General features: G+C 43.4%; 2 protein-coding genes across 2 annotated transcripts; both read left to right on the plus strand.

The window, feature by feature from the left end:
- The first annotated feature begins 2,316 nt into the window (after nt 1–2,316).
- Nucleotides 2,317–20,624, plus strand: LOC125013951 (interleukin-1 receptor accessory protein-like). The gene is made up of 12 exons (XM_047594916.1): nt 2,317–2,723; nt 4,464–4,549; nt 7,017–7,212; nt 8,421–8,504; nt 10,642–10,864; nt 11,442–11,607; nt 11,690–11,761; nt 12,070–12,205; nt 13,369–13,517; nt 16,101–16,244; nt 18,438–18,581; nt 19,145–20,624. Coding segments are annotated over exons 1-12 (1,875 nt in total). The 5' UTR covers nt 2,317–2,721; the 3' UTR covers nt 19,618–20,624.
- A 139-nt stretch (nt 20,625–20,763) lies between these two features.
- LOC125013952 lies at nt 20,764–23,507 on the plus strand. Its single transcript, XM_047594917.1, has one exon. It carries the CDS (start codon nt 21,734–21,736, stop codon nt 22,640–22,642), a length of 909 nt encoding a protein of 302 aa, XP_047450873.1. The 5' UTR covers nt 20,764–21,733; the 3' UTR covers nt 22,643–23,507.
- The last annotated feature ends 4,156 nt before the right edge of the window (nt 23,508–27,663 follow it).

Here is a 27,663-nt window from a genome sequence, read left to right on the forward strand (position 1 = left end):
ATGGAGACGCGAACCCGACCAGGACCAGACCTGCAGGAGATAAACCGACTGTAAATGAATCACTAACAGCAGAACTTCTCTCTGTGACTGAGAACATCCTCCACTAGAAACTGTGAAACGTTCACTTATAACCAGAAATACAATGTTTACGTCACTTTCAGCTCATGATCTGTATCAAATCCATGTTTTAATCATCTTTGTTTGGCTTTTAATGAAGAAATTAGCCTGAATGTTTTTATCGTAAGTTTCTACCATGGAGCTCTACCGCCACCCAGAGGCTGGTTAGGGAATTACCTTTGGAAAGTAATACTATTGTGTTTTAATACATTTATATTCCACAAAGCTAAACTAGTTATTGTAAATGTCCCTTTTACCGGATATAATCTATCATTCCTTCTCTGTATTATTAGTTAGCGTAGCTTACTGTTAGCATATTAGCACACTATGAGTTAGCATGTGTAGAAGTGATTGCATGTTTCTGATAATGTGTTTTCATGTCGACATGATGTTTGATTGAAGTGTTTGGAAAAGTTATTTAAAGTCCTGAAATAGAAGCAGCTCCGTGTAAATGACTCTGAAGACACAAAGACCAGTTCATTAAAGGAGAGACGCCCCCAGAGAGAAGTGGGTGATGTCTAGTGCCGTCTTCAGTCTTATTACATCTTCGTCTTTTTCTTTTTTTGTGCTGTTTTCACTTTTAACTCAACATTTTTTGGCTCATTTAAAGTTTTATTCTTGAATTTTTCATTCTTCTTCTTAATCCATTTGCTCATTTTCGTTCAGTTACTTCTCACCATCGTCAAAACTCATTCATCTCGTTATTCTCCTCATCATTAAACCAACTATGATCACACCTCAGACATGATGAGACTGATTCATTATTAATAACTAATATTGATCTAATATTAATTGATTGGCATCATTAGACTTAAATGTCAAATAAACATAATTCCCCTACAACATATAAAACCTCTAAAACATTAAACACGTCTTTTTTCGTGGATGGTTTCTGTGATTCCAGGTTGTTAATTTAAACAGTTAATGTTGATGAATGTTCAAGGGTCATTTTTTGGACTAGTTTTGTTTGAGTCATTTGACGCTATAGAAACCGGATGTGACGTCACAGAGACTCAGCATCTGGACAAACACAAACACACACTGTCTCCAGATAATTAACACACTAACTAATGACTGTGTTTTATTTTTAGCCTCTGCTGTGGATGTTCCTGGTTGTGTTGTTGCAGGCTGCAGCCACCAGGAGGCGCCATCTCCCCATGACTGAGGAAGTAATCTGGTATCACCAGTAATCTGATTACACCTTGAACATAACATGAGAGTCTCTGAACTTTAAAGTCTGTAGATCCTGATTTTTGTGTCTGTTTGTATTTTGTGTTTTATTATTAAATGTTATTTATGAGCTTTGACAGAATTATTAGAGATCAGGTCTCCACTGAAAACCAGACTTAAAAACAGATTTAAAAGAACATTTTACTATATCACAAAAAATATGTAATAAAAAAACACAACCCAGTGTGATGACAATGACCAGAGGACACGAATATTTCAGAATATCTCATTACACAAATCTATTTTCAAACAGCACCTAAATACAAAAGCTTGTGTTTAATGGTTTTAATGTTGTTTGACTTCATTTTCAATAAGATGAACATGTCATTTGTCTAAATGTATCATGTCATTAATCATATAGAACCGTTTCTTTCTGCTCATGGATGAGTCAGTGAAGCTGAACATGTTCACAGTAAAAGGGAAAATGTGCTTCAGTAAATTCTGTGGATTATTTTCTAAGATCTTTGACCTTTTAATTCATTTTCCAGTCCGTGTTGATGCTAAGTTGATCTGACTTCTCTGTAATGAGCGGATCCTCCGGGTTCTGGAGAAACTAATCTGACCATTTCAAGTTTATTTGGATCCATGTGTTTATTTGAATCAGTTTAATTAACAGGTGGACAACAGCACAAGTGCAATAGAGGAAAGTTAAAGTAGATCATTACTTGTACTAGTTTTAAAGCTCAAATAAATCTGTTTTTAATCAGGTTTAACTGCTTTTTGGTTCGTGTTGTCAGATACTGAAGAGATTAATCTGATCTGCGCTGGTTGTTCTGAGAAATCTGGTTCTTAAAACCACGTAAACTGAGTAAACTGATCATTACCGAGTTATTTTTCTATGAACTGAACGTGGAGGCCGCGTGATGTTGTGAAATCATTGGTCGATGTCGCAACTGAGGAAGAGGAGAAAGAGGAGGAGGAGAAAGAGGAGGAGGAGAAAGAGGAGGAGGAGAAAGAGGAGGAGGAGGAGCGTGGACCGGAATCATCTCAACTTCTCGGTTCCTCCGTGGGAACAAACTCTTTAACGCGTCGTGTTGACGTTCAGTCCAGTTGTGGGTCCACAGCTGTTGCAGCGTGTTTACTTCCTGAATCAGCTGATCGCCGCTCGTCCGCCGACATGTTGATCCGGGGTCGGTAGCTCCTCGGCCGGGTTCAGCCTGGAAGACTTCCCGGAGCTCCGGGGTCCAGCCACCGGCGCGACTGTAGATTTACGGCCGTGATCGAGTCCTGACGCGCGGCCGTTCATCACCGGAGCCGCCGCCGGAGTGTGCGTGAGTCCCGGCCCCGCCCACGCCTCCTCCCGTCGGGACGTCCAGCTGAACAAACCCGACGGGCTCATCCCGACCACGGACACACCGAGCAGACCCGCTGCCCATGTAAGTCCCCGCTCTTCTGCTTTTATTCCTAAATCAATCCGTTTTCGGACGGAGTCTGGCGCAGCGCCTTGCCGCTGTTCTGTTGGCGTCAGTTCAGTGAATATTGAACGTGTCTCTGTAGATTCTTTCACTGAAAGTCGCTTTAAATCAGATCACTTGTCATTTAACTGAAGATCTGCTGAACATCTACAGCCTGCTGGTCACAACCAGCCCCGTCTCTGCTGCTCAGACGCCTGCGTGCAGAATCTCCTTTAAAAATCCACACATTTATTACTATAGCGTTTACAGTGAGCAGCGCATCGAAGCTGAAGCTGAACTGCGCCTTTACATGAATCATGTCCATGTTTTTAACAGTTCGGTGTCTAAACTCTGCACCAGCCTGCTCCCACTCACACATAAATGCAACTTTAGGAAATAAAGCCGATTTAATCCCAGACGGTCACACAAGTTTCGATTTAAATTTTGACCATGTTTGTCTGCCGAGTTATTCCTCAGACCGGAGGGATTCGTCATAAATTCTCGTAAATCACGAGGTTTTAGTTTAAAGCTGATAAAAGCTGAGGTCAGCTTAAAACGGACACTTTTTAAATGGGACTCTGGTGTGAGAGATTCCCTCCATCGATCCGCTCTGATAATCACATTAAAGTCAACCAGGACCGTTTGAGACTCTGCAGCGATCAGCACAAACACACACACACACACACACACACACACACACACACACACACACACACACACACACACACACACACACATACAGAAACACACAAAAAACACACGGAAACACAGCTCACCTGCCTCTTCATCCGCATCATCATCATCTTCATCAGCATCATTATCAGTTCTGTGCAGAAATTCATTCATAAAACATTACATTTTAAATCTGAGTGTTTGTTTATAAGACACGACAGTGTGTGTGTGTGTGTGTGTGTGTGTGTGTGTGTGTGTGTGTGTGTTTGTGTGTGTGTGTGTGTGTGTGTTTCTGTGTGTGTGTGTGTGTGTTTCTGTGTTTGTTAGTGTGTGTGTGTGTGTGTGTGTGTGTGTGTGTGTTTCTGTGTTTGTTAGTGTGTGTGTGTGTGTGTGTCTGTGTGTGTGTGTGTGTGTTTCTGTGTGTGTGTGTGTGTGTGTTTGTGTGTGTGTGTGTGTGTGTGTGTGTGTGATGGATGGTGTTGTTGAGTCGTTCTCTCCTGGATTTTCCTCCTGGGATCCACTCGCTCTGCCTGATCACCCACCGTGACACTTCATCTCTCCATCTGTCTCTTCTCTCCCTCTCTTCTTCTTCTTCTTCTTCTTCTTCTTCTTCTCGTTATTATTATTAAAAATCTAAACTCATTGATCTGTGACATCGTCACGTTTCCATCATCATCTGTTAACGACCTGATTAAAACTAGTCAGCCGTAACATTACGACCACTGGATCAGTCCCAGATCACAACATCTCCACATCCTGGTCTGGTGCCAGGTGGTCATAATGTTATGGCTCTTATCCCTGTTCCTCCATCTGTCTGTTAATTGTCTTAATGTATAAACAAAGAAACGCAAAAATATGTGCACAAGAAAAAAGAAAAAAGAGCCTCGGCATGAATTAGGAAAATAAAAAGTATAAATAAAATCTAAAATTTAATTTAATTTATTTTTTAGTGTCTGACTAAGATTAATCATCAAACTCATTCTGTAAAGAAGCAGAGTTTCAGAATGAAAGAGCAGCCGTGATGCTGACGGTGTCTCCATGTCTCTGCAGGGCGTCCTTCATCTCCACCCTCCTCTTCCTCGCCACCGTGATGGGCGGGGCTTCTCCTGCTGTCAGTCAAACCAGCGAGCCCACAGGTAGGTTCAGATCCCCGGTCTGGTTCTGGTTCTGGTTCTTGGACCAGGTCTGGTTCTGGTTCTGGTTCCTGCAGTAAATTAAAGATGAATATCTTTGTGTTTTCCTCGTGTGGTGCAACATCTCTGCAGGATCAGAGGTTAATTAAAAGACGAAGCTCTCGCCCCGCGGGACGATCCAGAGAGAGAAGGCTCATTTATTACTGGGGGAGGACGGGGGAGGACGGGGGAGGACGGGGGAGGAGATGGAAAGCGGAGGAAGAATGTAGTTCCAATGAGCTGCTGAGGTTATGCTGAAGGTTTTAAAGCAGATTCATGACGGATCTGAGGAGAACTTCCTTCTACAGAACCTCAGAAAACTACATGGTTCAAGGTTTAAGATCGAACACGTGTCGATCAGATGGAAAAAGAAACTCTTTATTATACAGTTCTGTCCATTTATATTTGGACACTGACACAAGTTTTGTTATTTTACTAAAACATGTTAAAGATCCAGTTCTGTATCAGTTTAAAGTTCAGACTCTCGGCTTCGGTCTGAAGATATTTACAACCAAATATCTTCCTTCAAAGGACCAAAAGTATTTGGACACTGACTCAAAAGCTGTTTCATGGACTGTTCTCTCAGGAATCCTTCATCACTGAAGCAGGTTAAAGGTCTGGGGTTCGGATTTAGATCAGGAGATCTTAATAAAAGTATATCAGACCGTCCTCAGGCTGAAAACGTTCCAGTGACAGTGGTGGATGATGTGGTCTCTGCACAGAAGACTCTGCAGGAAGTGGATGTATCAGAATCTAAATCTGCAGTAAAGATAAGACTGAGCCTGAGTCCTGAGACTAAACACAGAGCTCATCAGTCAGAGACAGAGACAGAGTCAGAGACAGAGACAGAGACAGAGACAAAGACAGAGACAGAGACAGAGACAGAGACAAAGACAGAGTCAGAGACAGAGACAAAGACAGAGACAGAGACAGAGTCAGAGACAGAGACAGAGACAGAGACAAAGACAGAGACAGGACGGCACCATTAGATTCAGACTGAACTGGGATCAACGTGGAGAAACAGTGGAGGAGGTTTGATCTGAAGGTTCACTGAATAAATTCTAAGGGATAAAAGGACGTATGTTCTGCTCAGATTCAACCGTGAGTCAAAGTCTTTAAGACTGAGAAGTGGATTAATCTGTGATGTCTCAGTTTTTTTTATTTTATTTTATTTTATTTTATTCAGACTGGATCTGGACCTGCAGAGAATCTCAGGGCTCATTGGAGATGAATGGATGCTGACTATGGTTGGGGGGGGTTGGTATAAGTGTAAATGGATGGATGGATAGTAAGAGAAGAGGAGGAGGAGGAGGAGGAGGAGGAGGAGGAGGTTTTAATAGAAAGACTAATACAGCAGCAGAGGAAACCTGACAGGTCAATTACCAACACACCCTGAGTCCCAGAACGTGAGGGAGCCTCCATTAATCCGTCCTGCTCTGAGGTTCCCAACACGAGGCTCTGGACCCTGAGGAGGACGCTGTTAGCACATAGCTAGCACCGCTGTAGGTTAAAGCTCCTCTATGCTTCCTCTATGTTAGCTGGGAGGCTAGGAGGTTCCACTATTAGCTGGGAGGCTAGGAGGTGCTACTATTAGCTGGGAGGCTAGGAGGAGCTACTATTAGCTGGGAGGCTAGGGGATGCTACTATTAGCTGGGAGGCTAGGAGGTGCTACTATTAGCTGGGAGGCTAGGAGGTGCTACTATTAGCTGAGAGGCTAGGAGATGCTACTGTTAGCTGACAGGCTAGGAGATGCTACTGTTAGCTGACAGGCTAGGAGATGCTACTGTTAGCTGGGAGGCTAGGAGGTGCTACTATTAGCTGAGAGGCTAGGAGATGCTTCTGTTAACTGGGAGTCTAGGAGATGCTACTATTAGCTGAGAGGCTAGGAGGTGCTTCTGTTAGCTGAGAGGCTAGGAGGTGCTACTATTAGCTGGGAGGCTAGGAGGTGCTACTATTAGCCTGCGGTTTGTATTGTCTTGGTTCTCCAGGGACAGTTTGTTGTTCCTGAGTCGAGCTCTGACTGAATCCGTCCTTCATCCTCCTCATCCTCCACTCGCTCGTCTCTAATTCGTTTGACTGATCGAGTGGAAACTTGAGCCGCGGCTGAAACGATTCAATTAAATCGATGAGTCACGTCTCTTTTTTAAATTATCGATCTCTATTAAAGATGAGACCAGATTTGTTCTCGTTGCGTTTTCTGCCTCCTGCACAGATTTCTGATTTATTACTGATAGTTCTCAGGACCAATCAGAGCCAACTCTCTCAACGACTACAACAACCGTCAGATCAATAGAAACGCTTTGTTCTGACTAAAATGACCATAAGTTTGGCCGATCGGGGTCTCAGCCATAACATTATGACCACTGACTGCCCCCCTCCTGTCTGGGTCTATGCAGCGTAATTAAGGTAACTTTCTCCTCCTTCTCCTCAGAGCCCACCTGCTACGACTGGGGGGAGTCCCGGGAGGCGGCGGTCTCGGTCCTGGAGGGGGAGGCCGGTTGGCTGTCCTGCCCTCTTTTCTCTCATCCCTCCGTCTACAACTACACCTCCACCCAGAGCGCCGGGCACAACCTGGTCTGGTACCACGTCCCCGAGAACCAGGACATGGAGCAGCCGCTGTCCAACAGGTCAGAGTCCGATTCAGGAGAGACCAGCTCTGTACAACATGTGTATGTCTTCCTAGCCTCCCAGCTAATAGTAGCTGTTCCTAGCTGTTCCTAGCCTCCCAGCTATTATAGCTCGTCTTATCCTCCTAGCCTCCCAGCTAATAGCAGCTGTTCCTAGCCTCCCAGCTAATAGTAGCTGTTCCCAGCCTCCCAGCTAATAGTAGCTGTTCCTAGCTGTTCCTAGCCTCCCAGCTAATAGTAGCTCGTCTTATCCTCCTAGCCTCCCAGCCTCCTAGCCTCCCAGCTAATAGTAGCTGTTCCCAGCCTCCCAGCTAATAGCAGCTGTTCCTAGCTGTTCCTAGCCTCCCAGCTAATAGCAGCTGTTCCTAGCTGTTCCTAGCCTCCCAGCTATTATAGCTCGTCTTATCCTCCTAGCCTCCCAGCTAATAGCAGCTGTTCCTAGCCTCCCAGCTAATAGTAGCTGTTCCCAGCCTCCCAGCTAATAGTAGCTGTTCCTAGCCTCCCAGCTATTATAGCTCGTCTTATCCTCCTAGCCTCCCAGCTAATAGTAGCTGTTCCTAGCCTCCCAGCTATTATAGCTTTTTCTAACCCAGCTAATAGTAGCTGTGCCTAGCTGTTCCTAGCCTCCCAGCTAATAGTAGCTCGTCTTATCCTCCTAGCCTCCCAGCTAATAGTAGCTCGTCTTATCCTCCTAGCCTCCCAGTCTCCTAGCCTCCCAGCTAATAGTAGCTCGTCTTATCCTCCTAGCCAATCGTAACTCCTCCTAGCCTCCCAGCTATTACTAGCCTTTTCTAACCCAGCTAATAGTAGCTGTTCCTAGCCTCCCAGCTATTAGTAGCTCGTCTTAGCTTTTTAGCCCACACTGCAGATACATCGGGGTCAACTTTATTCCTATTTATATTTATATTATTATATCTGGACCTTTAACTTTCACTTTGCTGCAGGAGGTGGATGCAGACTGGCTGTGTCTGGTGGAGGTGGAGGTGGTGGAGGGGCTGATGGAGGTGGTGGAGGGGCTGGTCTGGGAGTAACTGAATGATGAAGTGTGGTCTAATGATTTCCCTTCCAGACACGATGTATGGTTGTTGTGGAGGCGAGCGTCTCGATTAGCGTCAGCGCGGACGCTCCCGTTTGTTTTAACGTCGTTGTAATCGAGTCTCGTCTGATTTACGTTGGTTCTCTGGCTCTAATGTGATTCATCTCTGCAGCCCACGGCTCAGCAAAGACAAGGACAGAGTGTGGCTGCAGCCGGCCGACAGAGCCGACGCCGGCCAGTACATCTGCATGCTACGGTAAGACCAGGCCTCAACCAGGCCTCAACCAGGCATTTAACCAGACCTCAACCAGGCTTCAACCAGACCTCAACCAGGCATTTAACCAGGCCTCAACCAGGCTTCAACCAGGCATTTAACCAGGCCTCAACCAGGCTTCAACCAGGCATTTAACCAGGCTTCAACCAGGCATTTAACCAGGCTTCAGAGCCTAAACACTAAAACAATCACAGTCAGACTATGTGAGCACACACAAGGAATTTCACTCCATAACTTTTACCGTCTTGAACTTAAAGAGGCGTAACCGAGATTAGACTCTAAGAAATAACAATGAAGGATGAAACCCTCCTAGATTCTGATGAGACTCGTGGAGTCCTGCCTCCTTCCTCCTTTACTGTAACCCTCTGTACATCAGGCCGGACCAGTCATTGCGCCACCTGCAGGCCGGTACTAGTGTCCCTGCACCGGCTTCCAGAACATTTTATTACTAGTTTTTAAGAACCTCAATGTCTGGACGCCCATAGATCCAGGATCAGAACTCTGGACCCTTTTGTGTCAAAGCCACCCAGAGTTTAAAGCTTTTTAAATAGTTTTACAAACACAGTTTTTATTAACAATTTACTTATTTGACGTTTTATTCATTATTTCATCTTATTATGTGCTTTAGAAATAAACGTTGAGTTTTGACTGGTCGTGGTTTGGATGTCAGTCACATCTCGATCGGACCCACGGATCCGTCCCGTAGAATCAGCAGCTCGAGTTTCGATCGTGCGTCTTGGCTCCTCCACTTTTAATCAGCTAAAGTGGCTCTGAGAGTCTTAAAGATCTGAGGATTAGAGGATCGGAGGCTGGACTCGCTCCAGAGCTCCGTCACACAGGAGGCGAAAAGATTCATTAATAACAAATATAGTCATTATCTATAATTAGTACCTTAGTATTCAGGACAGTTAGGTTCCTAAAACACTTAAAATGTAAATTAATCTTTGGTTTTATCACTAATTAACACACTAATGATCTCAGTGTAGCAGAAAGGGCTTAAAACATAAAATAAAAGGCTGCTCAAAATAACAACGACTCATTCTGTGGGAACCTGTGCGATGGCTGCGTCCAACAATCATCAATTTCTCTCAGAATATCTTAAAACCTGATGGAAAAGCTACTTAAATCCAGTATATGGAGCTAACCCTCATAGCATCCTAGCCTCCCGGCTCACAGCATCCTAGCCTCCCGGCTCACAGCATCCTAGCCTCCGGGCTCATAGCATCCTAGCCTCCCGGCTCACAGCATCCTAGCCTCCCGGCTCACAGCATCCTAGCCTCCGGGCTCATAGCATCCTAGCCTCCCGGCTCATAGCATCCTAGCCTCCCGGCTCGTAGCATCCTAGCCTCAGCAGCGCTTTCTAGCTTCTTAGACTCCTAGCTACACCTAATAGTAGTGCGTCCTAGCTTCCTGGCTACGTAGCTAACGGTAGCTCTTCCCAGGTAGCTGCTCTTAGCTGCATTCTCTCGCCCGTAAACCTAATAATAACCTTTATGATAAAACCAGGTCTGATCAGGTATTAACCGTCAAAAAGTGATGATAAATCCAGGAACTTGCTCCACAACGTTAGCATTAATTAAACAAATAGGCCCGACAACTTAATAAAAACAAAGCCTCACACAGACGTGACTTCCTTCTCTGCCAGCGAATGCATTACTGATTAACCTTAGCTACAGATCTGAAGTTCCCTTTCATATTTTAGATGAGTTGTCTTTTTGTTTTTTGTTTTTTTATTGAAGTGCTGGAAATGACAGAGCGACGGTGGTCTAGTTTCATCTTCCTGTGTGGTCACATGTCACTTCCTGTTTCCTCTGCCTCTCGGTCTTATCAGAACGACCAAGTCTGTGTTCTCAGAGACATTCTGACTTTACTTCAGACTCTGATGTTGGTTCTGAGTAATCAGAGATTCATCTTTAATCTGAATCTGTGTGAATCTAATCTTTAAAACAGTGATGTTAGTGAGCAGAAGAAGCAGAAGATGTGAAGTTCCTTATTGTGTTATGATGGTTTTGAATTTGAAGATAAAGAACGGTACTTCCTACCCTCAAAGCTAATAGCAGCTCTTCCTTAGCCTTTCAGCTAATAGTAGCTTCGTCTTTTCATTTAAACTGTCTCCTAGCAACAAATCGTCGTGCAGTAAGATCGCCATGCGCCTGAGAGTTTTGCGGCGAGACGAGGTGGTTCGCAGCACCGACTGTGAGCCTCCGGTTGCCGTGGCGCCGACGCATGTCGTCATGGAGCTGCAGAAGGGGAAGAAGCTGGAGTGTCCAGACCTGCAGGAGGCAATCAAGATGTCCAACACCACGCCCACGGTCACCTGGGTCCATGTGATGCCAAAACAGGTCATTGTCCAATCATACATCCTAGCAACTGTTACTATGTACACAAGGTCAAAGCTGAGGGGTGTGTTCTTCCCCACAGGAAGGATCAAACAGTGTGGACAGCTACAATGGGCTAAAGCTATATTGAGCTAGCAAGACACTCATATATACAAACCTGTATATGAAAGTTTTGACTCCTATAGGAGAATATCAGTAATATTAGAGCCTAACGTTAGTGATGTCAGTTAGCTTAATGTTAGCTAGATAGCTAGCAAGTTCACGTTCGTTGGGTAGCTAGCTAGCATTGTTAGCTGTTGCGTTGAGTCTCAATGCTGGGAGACTCTCTAACGTTATGTTTCATCAGTTTACATCACAGTTGAACACAGCGCCCCCAACAGGTCATTTAAAGTCACTGTGTTTCATGTAGTATTTTACAGTATTTTACAGTATTTTACAGTTTGCTCGCTGTGTCTGAGGTCATGGGGGTTCTCAGATTTGGCCTTCATTCCTTCCTTCCTTCCTTCCTTCCTTCCTTCCTTCCTTCCTTCCTTCTTCCCATGGTTCGCCCTGTGTCTGAAGCATCTTTTTGTCTCTGAAGTGTTCCCCGTATTCGACGTGGAACTCGGACCGGGAGCAGAAAGGATCCAGTCTGCAGTTCCACGTCATGTTGGATTCTTATCAGGGTTTCTACTTCTGCATCGTCCACTACCAGAGGAACGGCAAAGCTCTCAACTTCACCAGGAGCATCAACGTCACCGCAGTCTGTGAGTCCTGCACCAACATAATAATAATCATCATCATAATAATAACAGCTGTTCAGGTAAATAAACTCTGTGACTCCCTCAGACCCATCTAATGTCTCCAAAGACCCTCAGATCCTCCGGCCTAGTGGACACCAGGTCATCACTGTCAAACCAGGCAAGTTCCTCCCTTAGATTAGATTAGATTAGATTAGATTAGATTAGATTAGATTAGATTAGATTAGATTAGCTCTGCCTCAGCCAGTTCATTAAATCTTTATTCTGACTCACTTTATCGATCCATGAGGGAACTCTAAATAAATAAAATAAATAAATAAAAAGTCTCTTAAAATTACTATTAAAAATATGAATAGTTAAATAGATAATAAATTAATAAAATAAGAAGAAGATTTGCATGTTAAATGACCAAAGGTACATTTTTTTGATTCAAAATTAAATCAACTTTTATTTTTTTGTCTCCGTTAGACACTGAGGTGCGTTTGGTTTGTGAAGCTCTGTTTCCCGTCCTCCTGGACAGTCCTTCATGGGACATCTGGTGGACGGTGGACGGGAAGACGTTGGACAAACTGGCCGATCACCATCGATTCTCCCAGAGCACCAGGTGCTGATCAGACCAGACCAGACCAGACCAAACCAAACCAGACCAAACCAGACCAAACCAGACCAAACCAGACCAGACCAGACCAGACCAAACCAAACCAGACCAAACCAGACCAGACCAGACCAGACCAAACCAGACCAGACCAGACCAAACCAGACCAGACCAGACCACAACGGACCAGACCAGACCAAACCAAACCAAACCAGACCAAACCAGACCAGACCAGACCAGACCAAACCAGACCAGACCAGACCAAACCAAACCAGACCAAACCAGACCAGACCAGACCAGACCAAACCAGACCAGACCAGACCATATCAGACCAGACCAGACCAGACCAAACCAGACCAGACCAGACCAGACCAAACCAAACCAGACCAAACCAGACCAGACCAGACCAGACCAAACCAGACCAGACCAGACCAAACCAGACCAGACCAGACCACAACGGACCAGACCAGACCAAACCAAACCAAACCAGACCAAACCAGACCAGACCAGACCAGACCAAACCAGACCAGACCAGACCAAACCAAACCAGACCAAACCAGACCAGACCAGACCAGACCAAACCAGACCAGACCAGACCAAACCAGACCAGACCAGACCACAACGGACCAGACCAGACCAAACCAAACCAAACCAGACCAAACCAGACCAGACCACAACGGACCAGACCAGACGAGACCAAACCAAACCAGACCAGACCAAACCAGACCAGACCAGACCACAACGGACCAGACCAAACCAAACCAAACCAAACCAGACCAAACCAGACCAGACCAGACCAAACCAGACCATATCAGACCACAACAGACCAGACCAGACCAAACCAAACCAAACCAGACCAAATCAGACCAGACCAGACCAGACCAGACCAGACCAGACCAGACCAAACCAGACCATATCAGACCAGACCAGACCAGACCAAACCAAACCAAACCAAACCAGACCAGACCAGACCAGACCAGACCAAACCAAACCAGACCAGACCATATCAGACCAGACCAGACCAGAACAGACCAAACCAAACCAAACAAAAACCAGACCATATCAGACCAGACCAGACCAAACCAGACCATATCAGACCAGACCAGACCAGACAAGATGAAGTTTGTTTTTTGTTTTATTTTGAAAAACTTGAGCTCTGTGATTGGTTGCAGGGTGGTGAAGTACGATTATGGCGACCAGAATGTGGAGAACATCCTCCTGATCCAGAACCTCCAGTCCGAGGACGTGAACCGAGAGTTTACCTGCATGGCCAGGAACCAACGGGGCCAGGACAGTCGCAGAGCTCAGCTGGAGCTGGAGGGTGAGGACGGATCAGCTGATTAGAGGTCGGAGGTCAAACAGGAAGTTAGACGCATCAGTCTGTTTATGTTCTTCCATCAGATTCTACTCTGACGTTACTGTAACGGAACTCATTAAATCAGAAGAAGACTTTTAACCTTTTTACCTGATGTTTCTGAGTTAAATCCTGATGAATAAATGTCTCAGATCTGGCTCCTGGTCTCATATCTGGTTCCTGGTCTCATATCTGGTTCCTGGTCTCATATCTGGTTCCTGGTCCTTAAACTAATGTAAACATGTGTTTGTCACATTAGAACATCATCAACATCATCACATTAGAAACATTAGGACACTTGTTCTTCTTCATGGTTCCTAATAAACCAGGTCAGAGGGGGACCTTGTAGACCACATTAGACCCTGATTAGACCTGAGGATGTTTCCTGGATCTTCTCTGATTGGCTCAATGAAAACCACATGACAATAAACCTCACTGGTTCCTGGTCCATGGAGGGTTAAACCTTCTAAAACTCAGCATGAACCTTTTTCACTTCTTTTTCTTCTGTTGCTTTTAGCATTAGCTCCAGAAGCTAACTTACTGGGGGCTTGTTTCCATGTTCTCACTTCAGTAAATTAGCCTGGTGGCTAGCTGACCTTTCCCAATGACTTCATTCATGACCAGGTTCATCTTCTTCACCACAACCAGCTCCAATGAGGCGTCAACGCTTAGATGCTGTCCTGCTCTGTGTCGTCACTGTGGCTTTAGCCCAGGACTTTGGACGGTTTCATTTCATTCACAGACCATAATAAGCAGCTGGGATGATGGAGTCAGTGATGGACGTCCTGGTATTTTGACACATGATTTAATTGAAACTTTAATTGAGGTGAAACGGAACCAACTTTATGTAGCCGGCCTGAGAGTCCTGATTCGTGAGAACATCCTCCTCTGTTTCCATCCAGGGTCAGAGACCATGAGACAACACACAGAAAAAACACAAACCATTCTATGGAGCGTTATTCTGCTTCCTGTTAACAGGCTGGTTTATGTTTCATGCACCACATCCACTCCACTTTATACATGAACGTCACACGTTTGCCCAGTGAGTCACTGGAAGTGATGACCAGATCTCAGACCGGATCTCAGACCAGATCTCACACCGGATCTCAGACCAGATCTAAGACCGGATCTCAGACCAGATCTCAGACCGGATCTCAGACCAGATCTCAGACCGGATCTCAGACCAGATCTAAGACCGGATCTCAGACCGGATCTCAGACCAGATCTCAGACCGGCTCTCAGACCAGATCTCACACCGGATCTCAGACCAGATCTCACACCGGATCTCAGACCAGATCTCAGACCAGATCTCAGACCGGATCTAAGACCAGATCTCAGACCAGATCTCAGACCAGATCTCTCTCAGACCGGATGTCAGACCAGACGTCAGACCAGATCTCAGACCAGATCTCAGACCGGATCTCAGACCGGATCTCAGACCAGATCTCAGACCAGATCTCTCTCAGACCGGATCTCAGACCGGATCTCAGACCAGATCTTAGACCGAATCTCCGACCGGATCTCAGACCAGATCTCAGACCGGATCTCAGACCGGATCTCAGACCAGATCTCAGACCAGATCTCTCTCAGACCGGATCTCAGACCAGATCTCTCTCAGACCGGATCTCAGACCCGATCTCAGACCGGATCTCAGACCAGATCTCAGACCAGATCTCAGACTGGATCTCCGACCGAATCTCAGACCAGATCCCAGACTTGGTGAAGGCCTGGTGAAGCTGCTGCTCTGGTTTCCCCTCGTCTCTCTAAGAATCTGTTTTATCAGTGTGAGAAGTAACTGAAATGTGTCAGAGCAGTTTATTCTCTGGAGTCTGAGGCTTTTTATCAGATTTACAAGATTAAAGTGAATTCACTTCAGCACGAAGGACCAACTCCCTTTAAACAGGAACCAGAACCGGTTCATGTGGAGGGACTGATCTGTCTGAAGCTGAGAAGAACGTAGTGTCAGTGAAGGAGGCAGACGGTTGAGTTCAGCTTTGTCTAAAAGCGAAAGTCCTTCAGCGTAGAGGGGGGGGGGGGGGGGGTCTCTCTCCTGAACCCAGACCAGGACCTGGTTCCACAGGAGAGGAGTCTGATAGGAGTTTATTCTGTTCTGGATTTGAAGCTAAATCTAGAATAAAATAAATAAACTATTTAAAGCCTCCTGTTATTAACCGTCGGCTCCGTTCAGTGTTTAACGTCTCTAAATATCTGATTAACATCTTTGTTTCTTTTTATATCTATATTTAATAACTTTTCCTAATTCAAATGAGACACTGGCCCCGACATAATATCTGTGATTATTCTAGATAATAGTTCCTTATATCAAATAACATCAAACGTCTAGAGAACAAGAATATGAACTTGTGATATAAACTCATCTCTTTCTGGATATTTCTCTATAGTGTGTGGGTTTATTTGATTTAAAGAGATATTTAGGACCTGACACATAAACTTGGTAAAAATCATTTGGAGGTTTTTAGTTAAAATCTGAATGTGTGGTTTGTGATTTTGTCCGGGTCCTAAGGAAGTAATGAATGAATGTTGTTGCAGTGTCGCTGCCGTCCGTGGAGCTGGGCTGTGGTCTGGGCGTCACTCTGGTCCTGATGCTGCTGCTCTTCGTGGTTTATCACGTCTTCTGGTTGGAGCTGCTGCTCATCTACAGGTCCTGGTTCGGTACCGACGAGAGGCACACAGGTGGGACGTCCTGGGCCCGGATACACAAACACAAACACAAACTTTACTCTGGATTTATTCAAGACAAACAGACACTGAGTGTTTATCTACATGAGGAAAAACTAAATGAAAGACAATAAAAGTTAAATAGAATTAAATATTTACATAATAATAATAATAATAAATGAACAGACTCTCGAGTTAACTCAACTTTATTCATATAGAACTTTAAAAAAAAAACAAAGTGCTGTACATGAGTAAAATACCAACATAACATAAAACACAATGAAACCAATAAAAACTGTAGAAAATAAAAACACTACAACACAAACAAACTCCTGATAAAATTTAAAAAATCCAATTTTCACTTTGCGAATTTATTAACCAACAATAAAATGATAAAACAAATAATAATTCAAATCTTTCTCAGCAGGTTTCTAACAAGTAATTAAAAAACAACAAAATCAATAAAGAAAATAATAAAACCTCCAGCATCAGCCACGAGCAAACAAACAAACAAACAAACAACTTCATGATACGCAACAGTCAGGAAATAAAAAAATTAAAATTAAAATTGTGTAATTCAGTAAATAAGTGATGGCAAAGTTAAAATATATTAAAAAAAATAATAATAGCAATTAATGAACTAATAAATTCACAATATGTAAAATGAACCACAGTGAATTAATTAATCAACAATAAAACTAAAATAAATAAATATATAAATATAAAGACGATAATTAAAATCATTCTCCGCATGTTTCTTGTCCATAAAACACTTTAACGTCCTGACAGTAAATTTGTTTGTGTGCGACGTCGCTCGGACTTTTAGAAGATTAAACCTCTGCTCGTAAACATGCTCCTTCCTCCGTTATCGCGGCTTCATGTACGTTTCTCTCAGACGTCACAGGATGAAGATCAGATCTCGAATGTTTCACATTTTCTGTGTTTTTATCTGGTTCGTGCTGAATGTGACCAGATAACGAGGCATCAAATTCAGACATTATCTGGTTTCTTAGAATCTCCTGGTGACTTTTCTGTTCCTTCATTAACATTCATTCATCATCACATACGTCTGTTAAACCCGCGTTCGTGTGACGACTGAAGCCTCAGATCATAATTACCTGAGTCACATCTGCACATTTACAGAAAACAAGCTGCACGTTGGTGTTTTTATTGATATCGTTCCAGTAAATCAAACTAATAATTCTGCTACGAGGTTAAAGTAAAACAGAAGACAAGTTTATTCATGTCAATGTCCTCGTCACAGTGAATATAATAATAAAAATATACAAATAAAAAAACTGAAATGTAGAGAGAAAATAGAAATATAAAGAAATATAAAGAATATAAAGAATATAAAGAATATAAAGAAATATAAGGAAATATAAAGAAATATAAAGAAATATAAGGAAATATAAAGAAATATAAAGAAATATAAGGAAATATAAAGAAATATAAAGAAATATAAGGAAATATAAAGAAATATAAGGAAATATAAAGACATATAAAGAAATATAAAGAATATAAAGAATATAAAGAATATAAAGAAATATAAAGAATATAAAGAATATAAAGAAATATAAAGACATATAAAGAATATAAAGAAATATAAAGACATATAAAGAATATAAAGACGTCCTGTAGGTTCAGTTCAGTCAGAGCATCGAGCTCAGGTGGAGTCTGGGTCTGAGACAGAGACCGTGTGAACAGGTGAACACATGAACACATGAACAGGTGAACACATGAACACATGAACAGGTGAACACATGAACAGGTGAACACATGAACACATGAACAGGTGAACATGTTGTGAGCATCATGTGTTATTATTATTCTGTGTTACATGTTGATGTTGACGTTGAACGTAGCCTCACTTTATCTGTTTCCTGTTTCCTGTGTGTGTGCGTGTGTGTGTGTGTGCGCGTGTGTGTGCGTGTGTGTGTGCGTGTGTGTGTGTGTGCGTGTGCGCGTGTGTGTGCGTGTGTGTGTGTGCGTGTGTGTGTGTGTGTGTGTGTGTGCACACGTGTGTGTGTGTGCGCGCACGTGTGTGTGTGTGTGTGCGTGTGTGTGTGTGCGTGTGTGTGTGTGTGTGTGTGTGTGTGTGTGTGTGTGTGTGTGTGTGTGTGTGCGTGTGTGTGTGTGTGCGTGTGTGTGCGTGCGTGTGCGTGTGTGTGTGTGTGTGTGTGTGTGTGTGTGTGTGTGCGTGTGCAGATGATAAGGAGTACGACGTGTACATCTCATACGCCAGGAACAGTGAAGACGAGACGTTTGTCCTGTCGACTCTTCGTAGAGTCCTGGAGAACGAACTGGGCTACTCAGTGTGTATCTTTGACAGGGACAGTCTACCTGGAGGGAGTGAGTACTACTACTGCTACTACTACTACCTGTACTACTACTACTACTACTACTACTACCAGTACTACTACTACTACTACTACTACTACTACCGTTATCTGTGCTACATCTCTACCACCACTACCTGTACTACTGCTGCTGTCGGTACTACTCGCACTAGTAATACTGTACTATACTAACTACTACTACAGTACCAAGAGTACTACTAGTAGTATTTCAACATGAAGTACTACTAGTAGTACTCTGGTCCTGGTTCTCTCAGCCTAACTGCTGCTGTCACTAAAGATGCTAGTGGGACACACAGAAACACACTCCATCCTCCTTTCCTTTCATCCTCCTTCCTTTCCTTTCATCCTCCTTCCTTTCCTTCCATCCTCCTTCCTTTCCTTCCACCTCCTTCCTTTCCTTGCATCCTCCTTCCTTTCATCCTCCTTCCTTTCCTTCCATCCTCCTTCCTTTCCTTCCATCCTCCTTCCTTTCCTTTCATCCTCCTTCCTTTCCTTTCATCCTCCTTCCTTTCCTTCCATCCCTCCCTCCATTAACCCCCCCCCTTCTCCCTGCAGCCATCACTGATGAGACTCTGAGTTTCGTGGCTCGTAGCCGGCGCCTCCTGGTGGTGGTCAGTCCGGGCTACGCCTCCCAGGGCTCCCAGGCTCTGCTGGAGCTGAAGGCCGGTATCGACGGCATGGCCCTGGGGGGGCACCTCAGGGTGATCCTGGTCCAGTACAAGCCGGTCCGGAGGGAGGGCTGGGTCCGCGAGCTGAGGCGGGCCCGGGTGGCTCTGGCCCTGGTCCGCTGGAAGGGGGACAAGTCCAAAGAGCTGTCGTCCCGGTTCTGGAAGAGGCTGAGGGTGGAGTTACCGGTGAGGAGGGTCAGCACCAGGGGGGAGGAGGAGGAGGAGGAGGAGGAGGAGGAGGAGCGGGAGCAGGAGGTGGCTCTGAAGAGGCTTCACAGTCAGAACAGCACCAACTCCCAAACAGGCCTCATCAGCAACACCGTCAAAGACCCTCAGAAAGTCCTCAACTCTGCAGCGTAGCCGGGACCAGGACCAGGACCGGGACCGGGGACAGGACCAGGACCGGGGACAGGACCGGGACCGGGACCAGGACCTGGACCAGGACCAGCACCTGGACCTGGACCTGGACCTGGACCAGGACTAAGACCCTACTTCCCTGTTCCTCCATTCCTTCCATCATTTCTTTCATTCTTACTTTAAGTTTAAGACTGTTTTTATCCTCACTTTGTTTTCACTCTTTACATTTTACAGTTTAAAAAAAAGGCAGCAACAAACCACAGACTCATAATAAATAATAATAATAATTTATATTATTATTATTATAATCACACACTAAGAAACAGCTTCTAAAGACCCAGATCTCTGATTCTGTGATCATGGCTAACGTTAGCATCGCCTCTGTGTTTTATGTTCACATTAATCCAAACCTTCTGTTTTAATGGCGGTTACTTCAAAGAGTATTTAACGTTTAAAGTGTTAGTCCACTCAGTGTTAATCCTGAGGCCGTTATGTGCTGAAAAGTTTATCCAGAGAGTCAATAATTTCATTTATGGGAAAGATTTGTTTTATCTTTGTAGATATTTTCTCTCATATCACCATCTAGTGGCCGTTAGAGGAACTGGTTTTCATTTATTTCACGTACTTTACGCTGTGATGTTAAACTTTAGTTGTTTTTCTCAACAATAGTTCGTCCATTGGATAAAGAATGGAGATAAAGTTGAGCATCGTCTGCATAGAAGATGAATCCATTGATGTTTTAACAGAGTAAAACTCAGCTGATTGTTACTTTAAGATGTTGCGATGACTCTGCACTTTGTTTTTTTATTTTTGTTGCTGTTTCCACTTTATTGTGTTCAGAATCAATCGAGGAATATATTTCACTCATCTGTTTTAACACTTTTAAAAATCAGTATTGGGAGAATTCATCCTGCACTTTGTCATGCTTCAAATCTGTGTCATTGTTTTATTTTTATATAAATATATATAAGGGAGGGGGCGGGTGTTGAATAAATCCATTTTTGATTTAATGTCATGTCGCCGTCATTCTTCCCTTCTGTGTTTTTCATTTCATATCTTCCATCTAGAGTCACGATAAAGTTCACGTCACAGTAAATAAATAACTCAGCTGTTTATATAAAAGTGGCAGAAACAAATACTCAAGATGATTCTGATCCAGGAAAAACACGACAAGTTTGATGCTGTTTGTCTTTTCATTTACATCTGGACTTTCAGTAGTAAATGGATGATCAGACTGATAGCGTTAGCGTGCTAGCATTTCAAAACTGAAACATGCTACAAGTAGTTTATCAGTTGTGAAACCGGCGACATGTTGATGGAAGCTTTTCTAAATCTGTGGAAAGACTTTGAGGTTTTTATGCGTCAAAGTGTCTGATGTGAGTAAAGGAACCTGTTAATTCTCAGTCCTCCAGGTCCTGGTTTACGTCCAAAAACTGCTTAAGAAGGCAACTAGACTTTTCATCTGAGGAGATTGTTCGGTTCTAAGACACTGGAGGAAGTTTGACACTGACTAGACGTGTTTGTGTAAACGAGCAGAAACTGGTGCAACTAATGTCCAAATAAACCTCAAACTTCCTCCAGTCTCTTAGAACTGAAGAAGCTGCTCTGATGAAACGACTTCTCTAAAGAACTCTACAGGTCTAGTCGCCTTTTAATAAAAACATTGAAGACGACTCTGATCCAGGAAAAACACACAAGTCTGATGATGGTTTGTCTTTTCATCCTCTTCTTGGTTTTCAGTAGTAAATGGAAGACAGGACTGCTAGCGTTAGCATGCTAGCATTTTAACATTGAAGCATGTTTCTGAAAAACCAACATCTTCATATCTGTGGAAAGACTTAGAGCAGGGGTGTCAAACATAAGGCCCAGGGGCCAAAGCCGGGCCCCCAGAGGGTCCAGTCAATTAAAGATATCGGCTGAAAATATTCAATAAAATAAGAAATTGCACCTTGAACCTCTTAGGACATTTACAGCTGTTCATTACATGTACTTGTTCTTCTTTACACTAAAGTAAAGGGAAACATTTGGAGTTGTTGTGTTTCTGGCCCCTTCAGATCAGCTCGGGCTGAATGTTTGACCCCCGGACTTAGAGGTTCACTTAGAGACGTTTCTTCTCAGAATGAACTGCTTTTCTGTCTTTTCGTTGCTTCTCGTCCCGTGTTGTCGCCTGTCAGACGTGTCGGAGTCCATCCTTCAGTCCATGCAGCGGAGCCGGCGCCTCCTCTTCGTCCTCAGCCCAGACTTCCTGGCGGAGAAGAGCTTCAGCCTCCTGGAGTGTCGCCTGGGCCTGTACCTGCACCACGGCCGCCGGGCCTCCATCGTGTGCGTCACGCTCCGCTCCGTCAGTAAACTTCCGTGCGTGGAGGTCGCTCAGCTGCGTCAGGCCGCCGCCAGCAGCGTCTCCTGGCGAGGAGGTCGGTCCGAACCGCGCCGGTCCCGGTTCTGGCTGAGGCTGAGGCTGGCGCTGCCGGTCCGGCCGCTGGCTCTGGGCCGGCGGCTGATTGACAGCACGTCCTCTCACTCGGACCTGGCGGCCGCCGCGCTGCAGCGGGTCCACCACCAGAACCAGAACCAGAACCAGAACCGGAGCGACGCAGCCAATCAGAGCCGGCGACACAGGAGGATCAATCAGAGCCGCAGAGGCAGAGTGGCCCCGCCCAGAGGGAGGGGCAGCGTGAAGAGGGCAGGGTCATGCAAGAAGGAGGAGGAGCCTCAGCACAGCAGGCGCTGCTCGGGGTGCGCCGGGTTTATGGGTCCGGTGGTGGACAGAGGGGCGGTGCTTACTGTGGGGGGAGGGGTTCAACAGTCAGACTCCGCCCACAATGCTCAGCACACTCCAAGCCCCGCCCCCGTACCTGACCTGACCTCTGACCTGGACGCAGACTCCGCCCCCTCGACATGTAAACGGGACGATGCAGAGACACAACAGCAACCGCAGCAGGTGATTGGTTCAAGAACTTCTGAAGAAATTGTAAAGCAAAGAGAAAGCCCCGCCCCCTTTCAGGAGAAACACCAACAGAGCCTTTGATCCAGACTTTTTAAATGGACAATGCTGAGTTCAAGTTACCATCAATTAACTTTAAAATGTTGAAATATTATTCAATCAATAATATTTACAAACATTTTCATTGGTTGGAGCATGACGCTGTGAAATGCCTTATTTCATGAACTCAAACTGACTCCACTGAAAACATTAAATTAAATTAAATTAAATTAAATTAAATGAGTTTAAGATCTTCAGGTTTGGTTCTGTTTGGTTTAACTGTCAATGTCTTGAACGCAGCTTTCACGATGAACCAAAATAAAACCACTTTTCTGTTTTACTTTTATTATTTCTCTCTGGTTTTACTCTGATCATAATTCTTCATGTAAACATCTCAAACGGCCAATAAATCAAACACATTTAGAAACTTTAACGGCTGCATTTAGTTTTCTGAATGAAATCAAACTAATTTCTAAGTAAATAATTTACATTTAAGTTGTGTTTGTTATTTTTAGGTTTATTAACGGTTTCATGCTTATACACATGCATTTGCTCTGGACACACTTTGAACTGAATGAGACGGTGTCTCCAGACTTTTAACATCTGCATAGAAATAAAAATTCTAAACTAAACATCTGGATCTCTGCAACCAAAGTTACACGGAGACACATGAGACAGATGTAGGAAACTAGTCTGCAGGCTAAGCCTATAATTAAACCTGGGCTGATGTTGTGATGAGCTTTACTCCAGGTATCGTTCACTCCTCCTCTTCCTCTTCTTTTAAATCCAGACTTTGACAGAATCAGTGAATGTCCTCACACTGAGTCAAACATCTGCTGCTTCCTTCGTCTTCTCTCTGATGGAGACATTGTCTGTGAGACCTGGACTGTTTGTCTTCTTTGCGGTTTGTTGTTTTACTGTGAAACTACTGAAACGCTGTGCACCTCTTCTCCTCCTCCTCCTCCTCCTTCTTCTTCTTCTCTGAATGAAGTGAGGAGAAAATAAACAAACAAAAATAAAATGATTAAATAAACGTGTCCTGAGGTCAAAACGAGGTAAAGAAGAAGAAGAAGAAGAAGGAGGAGGAGGAGGAGGAGGAGGAGGAGAAGAAGAAGAAGAAGGAGGAGGAGGAGGAGGATTCACCTGCAGCGTCTCTCTCAGGTGAATCTGCAACAAAGTGAAGAGAAAATGAAGCTCTGATAGTTTCAGTCTGAGGTTATAGAGAATTATCTGAATTTAAATCTGCTGTTTTTTATTTTGTTGTATGTATTATGTTCATTCTCTAACTAATAACTTTAGGTTTCTATTATTTTCTTGTATTTTATTTTTATTATTATTCAGACTGAAAACTCAGACCAGCAGGTGTCGCTGTTCAACCACTGAACCCGCTCCGGCTGAGTGTTTTCATGTCTTCATGTCTTTCAGAGCTTTAAAGGATTGAAAGAGGAATCAGACACATTTGTTCTTCTGAAAACAGCTGTTTTCTTAGAAACCTGGAATTTATTATTTAGATTAGAAATTTCTCAGTTGAGAAGATTTTATTCATTGCATGCACAGTTCTACATATGATACACAGTGAAATGTATTTTTGTACCTACAGCCAGTGGGAATAAAGTAATGTAGTAAAAAAACAAAAACAAACAAAAAAAACACACACAGCATATAAGGTAAAAACTTTAAGTAAAATATAGGTATAAACAATATAGTATAAATGATAACTATTAATAATACGTGCAGATTATTTAAAGTATTTTTCATAAAGCAGCCGTGTGAGGTTGAACTGATGATAATTCAACAACATTTGAAGAATAAAATGTATGAGTGAAGATTTACACTCACTCTCAGCTGATCTCAGAGATGGAGGCTCAGTCCTCCTCCTCCTCCTCCACCTCCTCCTCCTCCTCCTCCTCTGACTGTTTCACCACAGACACACAGAAACGCCTCCTTTCCTCTTTAATCCTGATGCTAATTCCTCAGTGTGAACCAGGAGGTTTCATTGAAGGAGATTAAACGAGTTGAATGAAACCGAAGACGAGGCGACAGATTTAGAACCAAACTGATGACTGGTTCAAAGGTTTTTAAACTATTAAAAAAATAAAACTGCTGCTTTATTAATGTCTTCCAGGAAATTAAAAGTGAACTCATCAACAGTGGATCTCATCTAAGTGGAATAAACTCTGTTTCCTTCTAATTACCACTTAATGGTGCTGGACGTTCTGTAGCTGAATGAAGTAGATGCTTATTTTTTTAGGAAATATTTTTAATTATAATGAATTTATAATTATATTTATAATTTACAATAAATCTGGAAAAGACCCAGAAAATGAAAGTTGGTTGTTTGACGTTTGTTAGACATGAAAACTCATCCTTAATCTCTTAATAATTCACAGCTCATTTAAAACTTTTTTTTTGCTCTTAGTGACTGAATCTCATAATATAGATTAATAATATAACACTTCTGTTTGTCTTTTACGTTTATTGCACATTGTTGGTAAATTGATAAAATAAATAACGAATAAATACATTTATGTGTCTATGAAAAGTAGTTTGCATGTTGTATGTTTCTGTCCATTTTCTGGGCCGTTGGATTCTTAATTGAAGGTTTTAACTAAGTTTAAGATTCTTCATTGTGCTGATACCATTGAATGCTCTGAATGAACGTTTTCATCTCACGTTCCTGCAGCAGAAACCAGCCAAACAAACCGTTTCCTCTCCGATGGTTCAGGTTTCAGTCCTGAAGTTGAGCTGGAACCTGAAACTAATCCTCTGGACGTCCGGCACACTCCTAAATAATCCTCCTACATAATCCTCCTCATAATAACTCCTGATAATAACTCCTAAATAATCCTCCTACATAATCCTCCTCATAATAACTCCTGATAATAACTCCTAAATAATAACTCCTGATAATAACTCCTAAATAATCCTCCTGATAATAACTCCTAAATAATAACTCCTAAATAATCCCCTTTATAATAACTCCTGATAATAACTCCTAAATAATAACTCCTAAATAATCCTCCTGATAATAACTCCTAAATAATCCTCCTGATAATAACTCCTAAATAATAACTCCTAAATAATCCCCTTTATAATAACTCCTGATAATAACTCCTAAATAATCCTCCTGATAATAACTCCTAAATAATAACTCCTAAATAATCCTCCTAATAATAACTCCTGATAATAACTCCTAAATAATAACTCCTAAATAATCCTCCTGATAATAACTACAGATAATAACTCCTGATATTAACTCCTAAATAATCCCCTTTATAATAAATCCTGATAATAACTTCTGATAATAACTCTTAAATAATCCTCCTCATAATAACTCCTGATAATAACTCCTAAATAACTCGGTTCATTCAGTATTTCATCTCTTTGTTCTCAGCAGCTTCTTAATGTGACAAACGAGAAATAATCTCAATAAATGTATTTCCTGTGGCATCGAGTCAACATTTGAATTTTTATTATGAGGGACTGGGAAACTAAGAGGAGCTACTGTTAGCTGGGATGCTAGGAGGAGCTACTGTTAGCTGGGATGCTAGGACGCTAGGAGGAGCTACAGTTAACTGCTAGGAGGAGCTACTGTTAGCTAAGATGCTAGGACGCTAGGAGGAGCTACTGTTAGCTGGGATGCTAGGACGCTAGGAGGAGCTACAGTTAACTGCTAGGAGGAGCTACTGTTAGCTGGGATGCTAGGACGCTAGGAGGAGCTACAGTTAACTGCTAGGAGGAGCTACTGTTAGCTGGGATGCTAGGACGCTAGGAGGAGCTACTGTTAGCTAAGATGCTAGGACGCTAGGAGGAGCTACTGTTAGCTGGGATGCTAGGACGCTAGGAGGAGCTACTGTTAGCTAAGATGCTAGGACGCTAGGAGGAGCTACTGTTAGCTGGGATGCTAGGACGCTAGGCTTTGGCGGTTTTACGTAGCGGCCAAGTGTTGTGGTCCCTGTACTGAACGGAACCAACGCGTCGGAGCGTTGTACACGGACTCCTTTCAGTGCTACACAGAAAGTGTTGCCCGCTCCGGGAGGACCGGCGGTTTGGATGTGAAGCAGCGGCTCCGCATGGACGATGCAAAGAGGGGAAGGTAAAGAAACGATTCAGTTTAGTAGCGTCAGTGACGAAATAACGACACATTCGTGTTTTACTGTTGTTCGCTACAGTGATAAAATCCGTTTTTATTGCGTTTAATCACAGTTTGGTCTTGTTATGTTTGTGAATAAGAAGCTGTTAAAGTCAGTAACATGACGTCATGTTGGGAAATGGATGAAATAAACAACAGCATGTTGCTAGTTGTTAGATTAAAAGTGTCATTGTGCAGATAAAAGTTTTATTTTATGCAAAAACAAATCTCATTCTACAAAAAAGACAAACATGGTTTATTGAGCGCATTTTATTTTATGTTCATTGAGACAAAGACTGTTTGTCTTATTGTATTAATACTTAATGTGTTTTGTTTTGGCTTTAAATAAACTAAACACGTTGAAATCTTAAATATCACCCTGTTTCGTCCTTATATGTGCCGCTGCCGCTAGGGGGCTCACTCTAATGATCTCCGTTTAGTTTCCTCTGTTTAACTCCTACGTACACCTCCAAAGTTCACGATAAAATTAATAATAACTCGAGTAATGTCCCGTAATTCATCGGATGTTTGTGACCTTTTAGTCCTTCAATCTCTCATCCTGGCGTTAATAAAGCGGCCGCAGCTCATTAATAATCAGCTCATCAGCGTTTATTAATGAGCTGCAGCTCCACAACATCCATCATCAGCCCAGCGCTGCCAACGACACAGCATCCATTCAGAGTTTAGTTCAGAGCTTCTCTGGAATCAGAGGCTAGGAGGAGCTAATATTAGCTTAGAGGCTAGGAGGAGCTGCTATTAGCTTAGAGGCTAGGAAGAGCTGCTATTAGCTTAGAGGCTAGGAAGAGCTGCTGTTAGCTTAGAGGCTAGGAGGAGCTGCTGTTAGCTTAGAGGCTAGGAGCCTAGGAGGAGCTGCTATTAGCTTAGAGGCTAGGAAAGACTGCTGACTATTAGCTTAGAGGCCTAGGAGGAGCTG

The sequence above is a fragment of the Mugil cephalus genome, chromosome 9 (genome assembly GCF_022458985.1).
Source record: "Mugil cephalus isolate CIBA_MC_2020 chromosome 9, CIBA_Mcephalus_1.1, whole genome shotgun sequence".
NCBI lineage: Eukaryota > Metazoa > Chordata > Actinopteri > Mugiliformes > Mugilidae > Mugil > Mugil cephalus.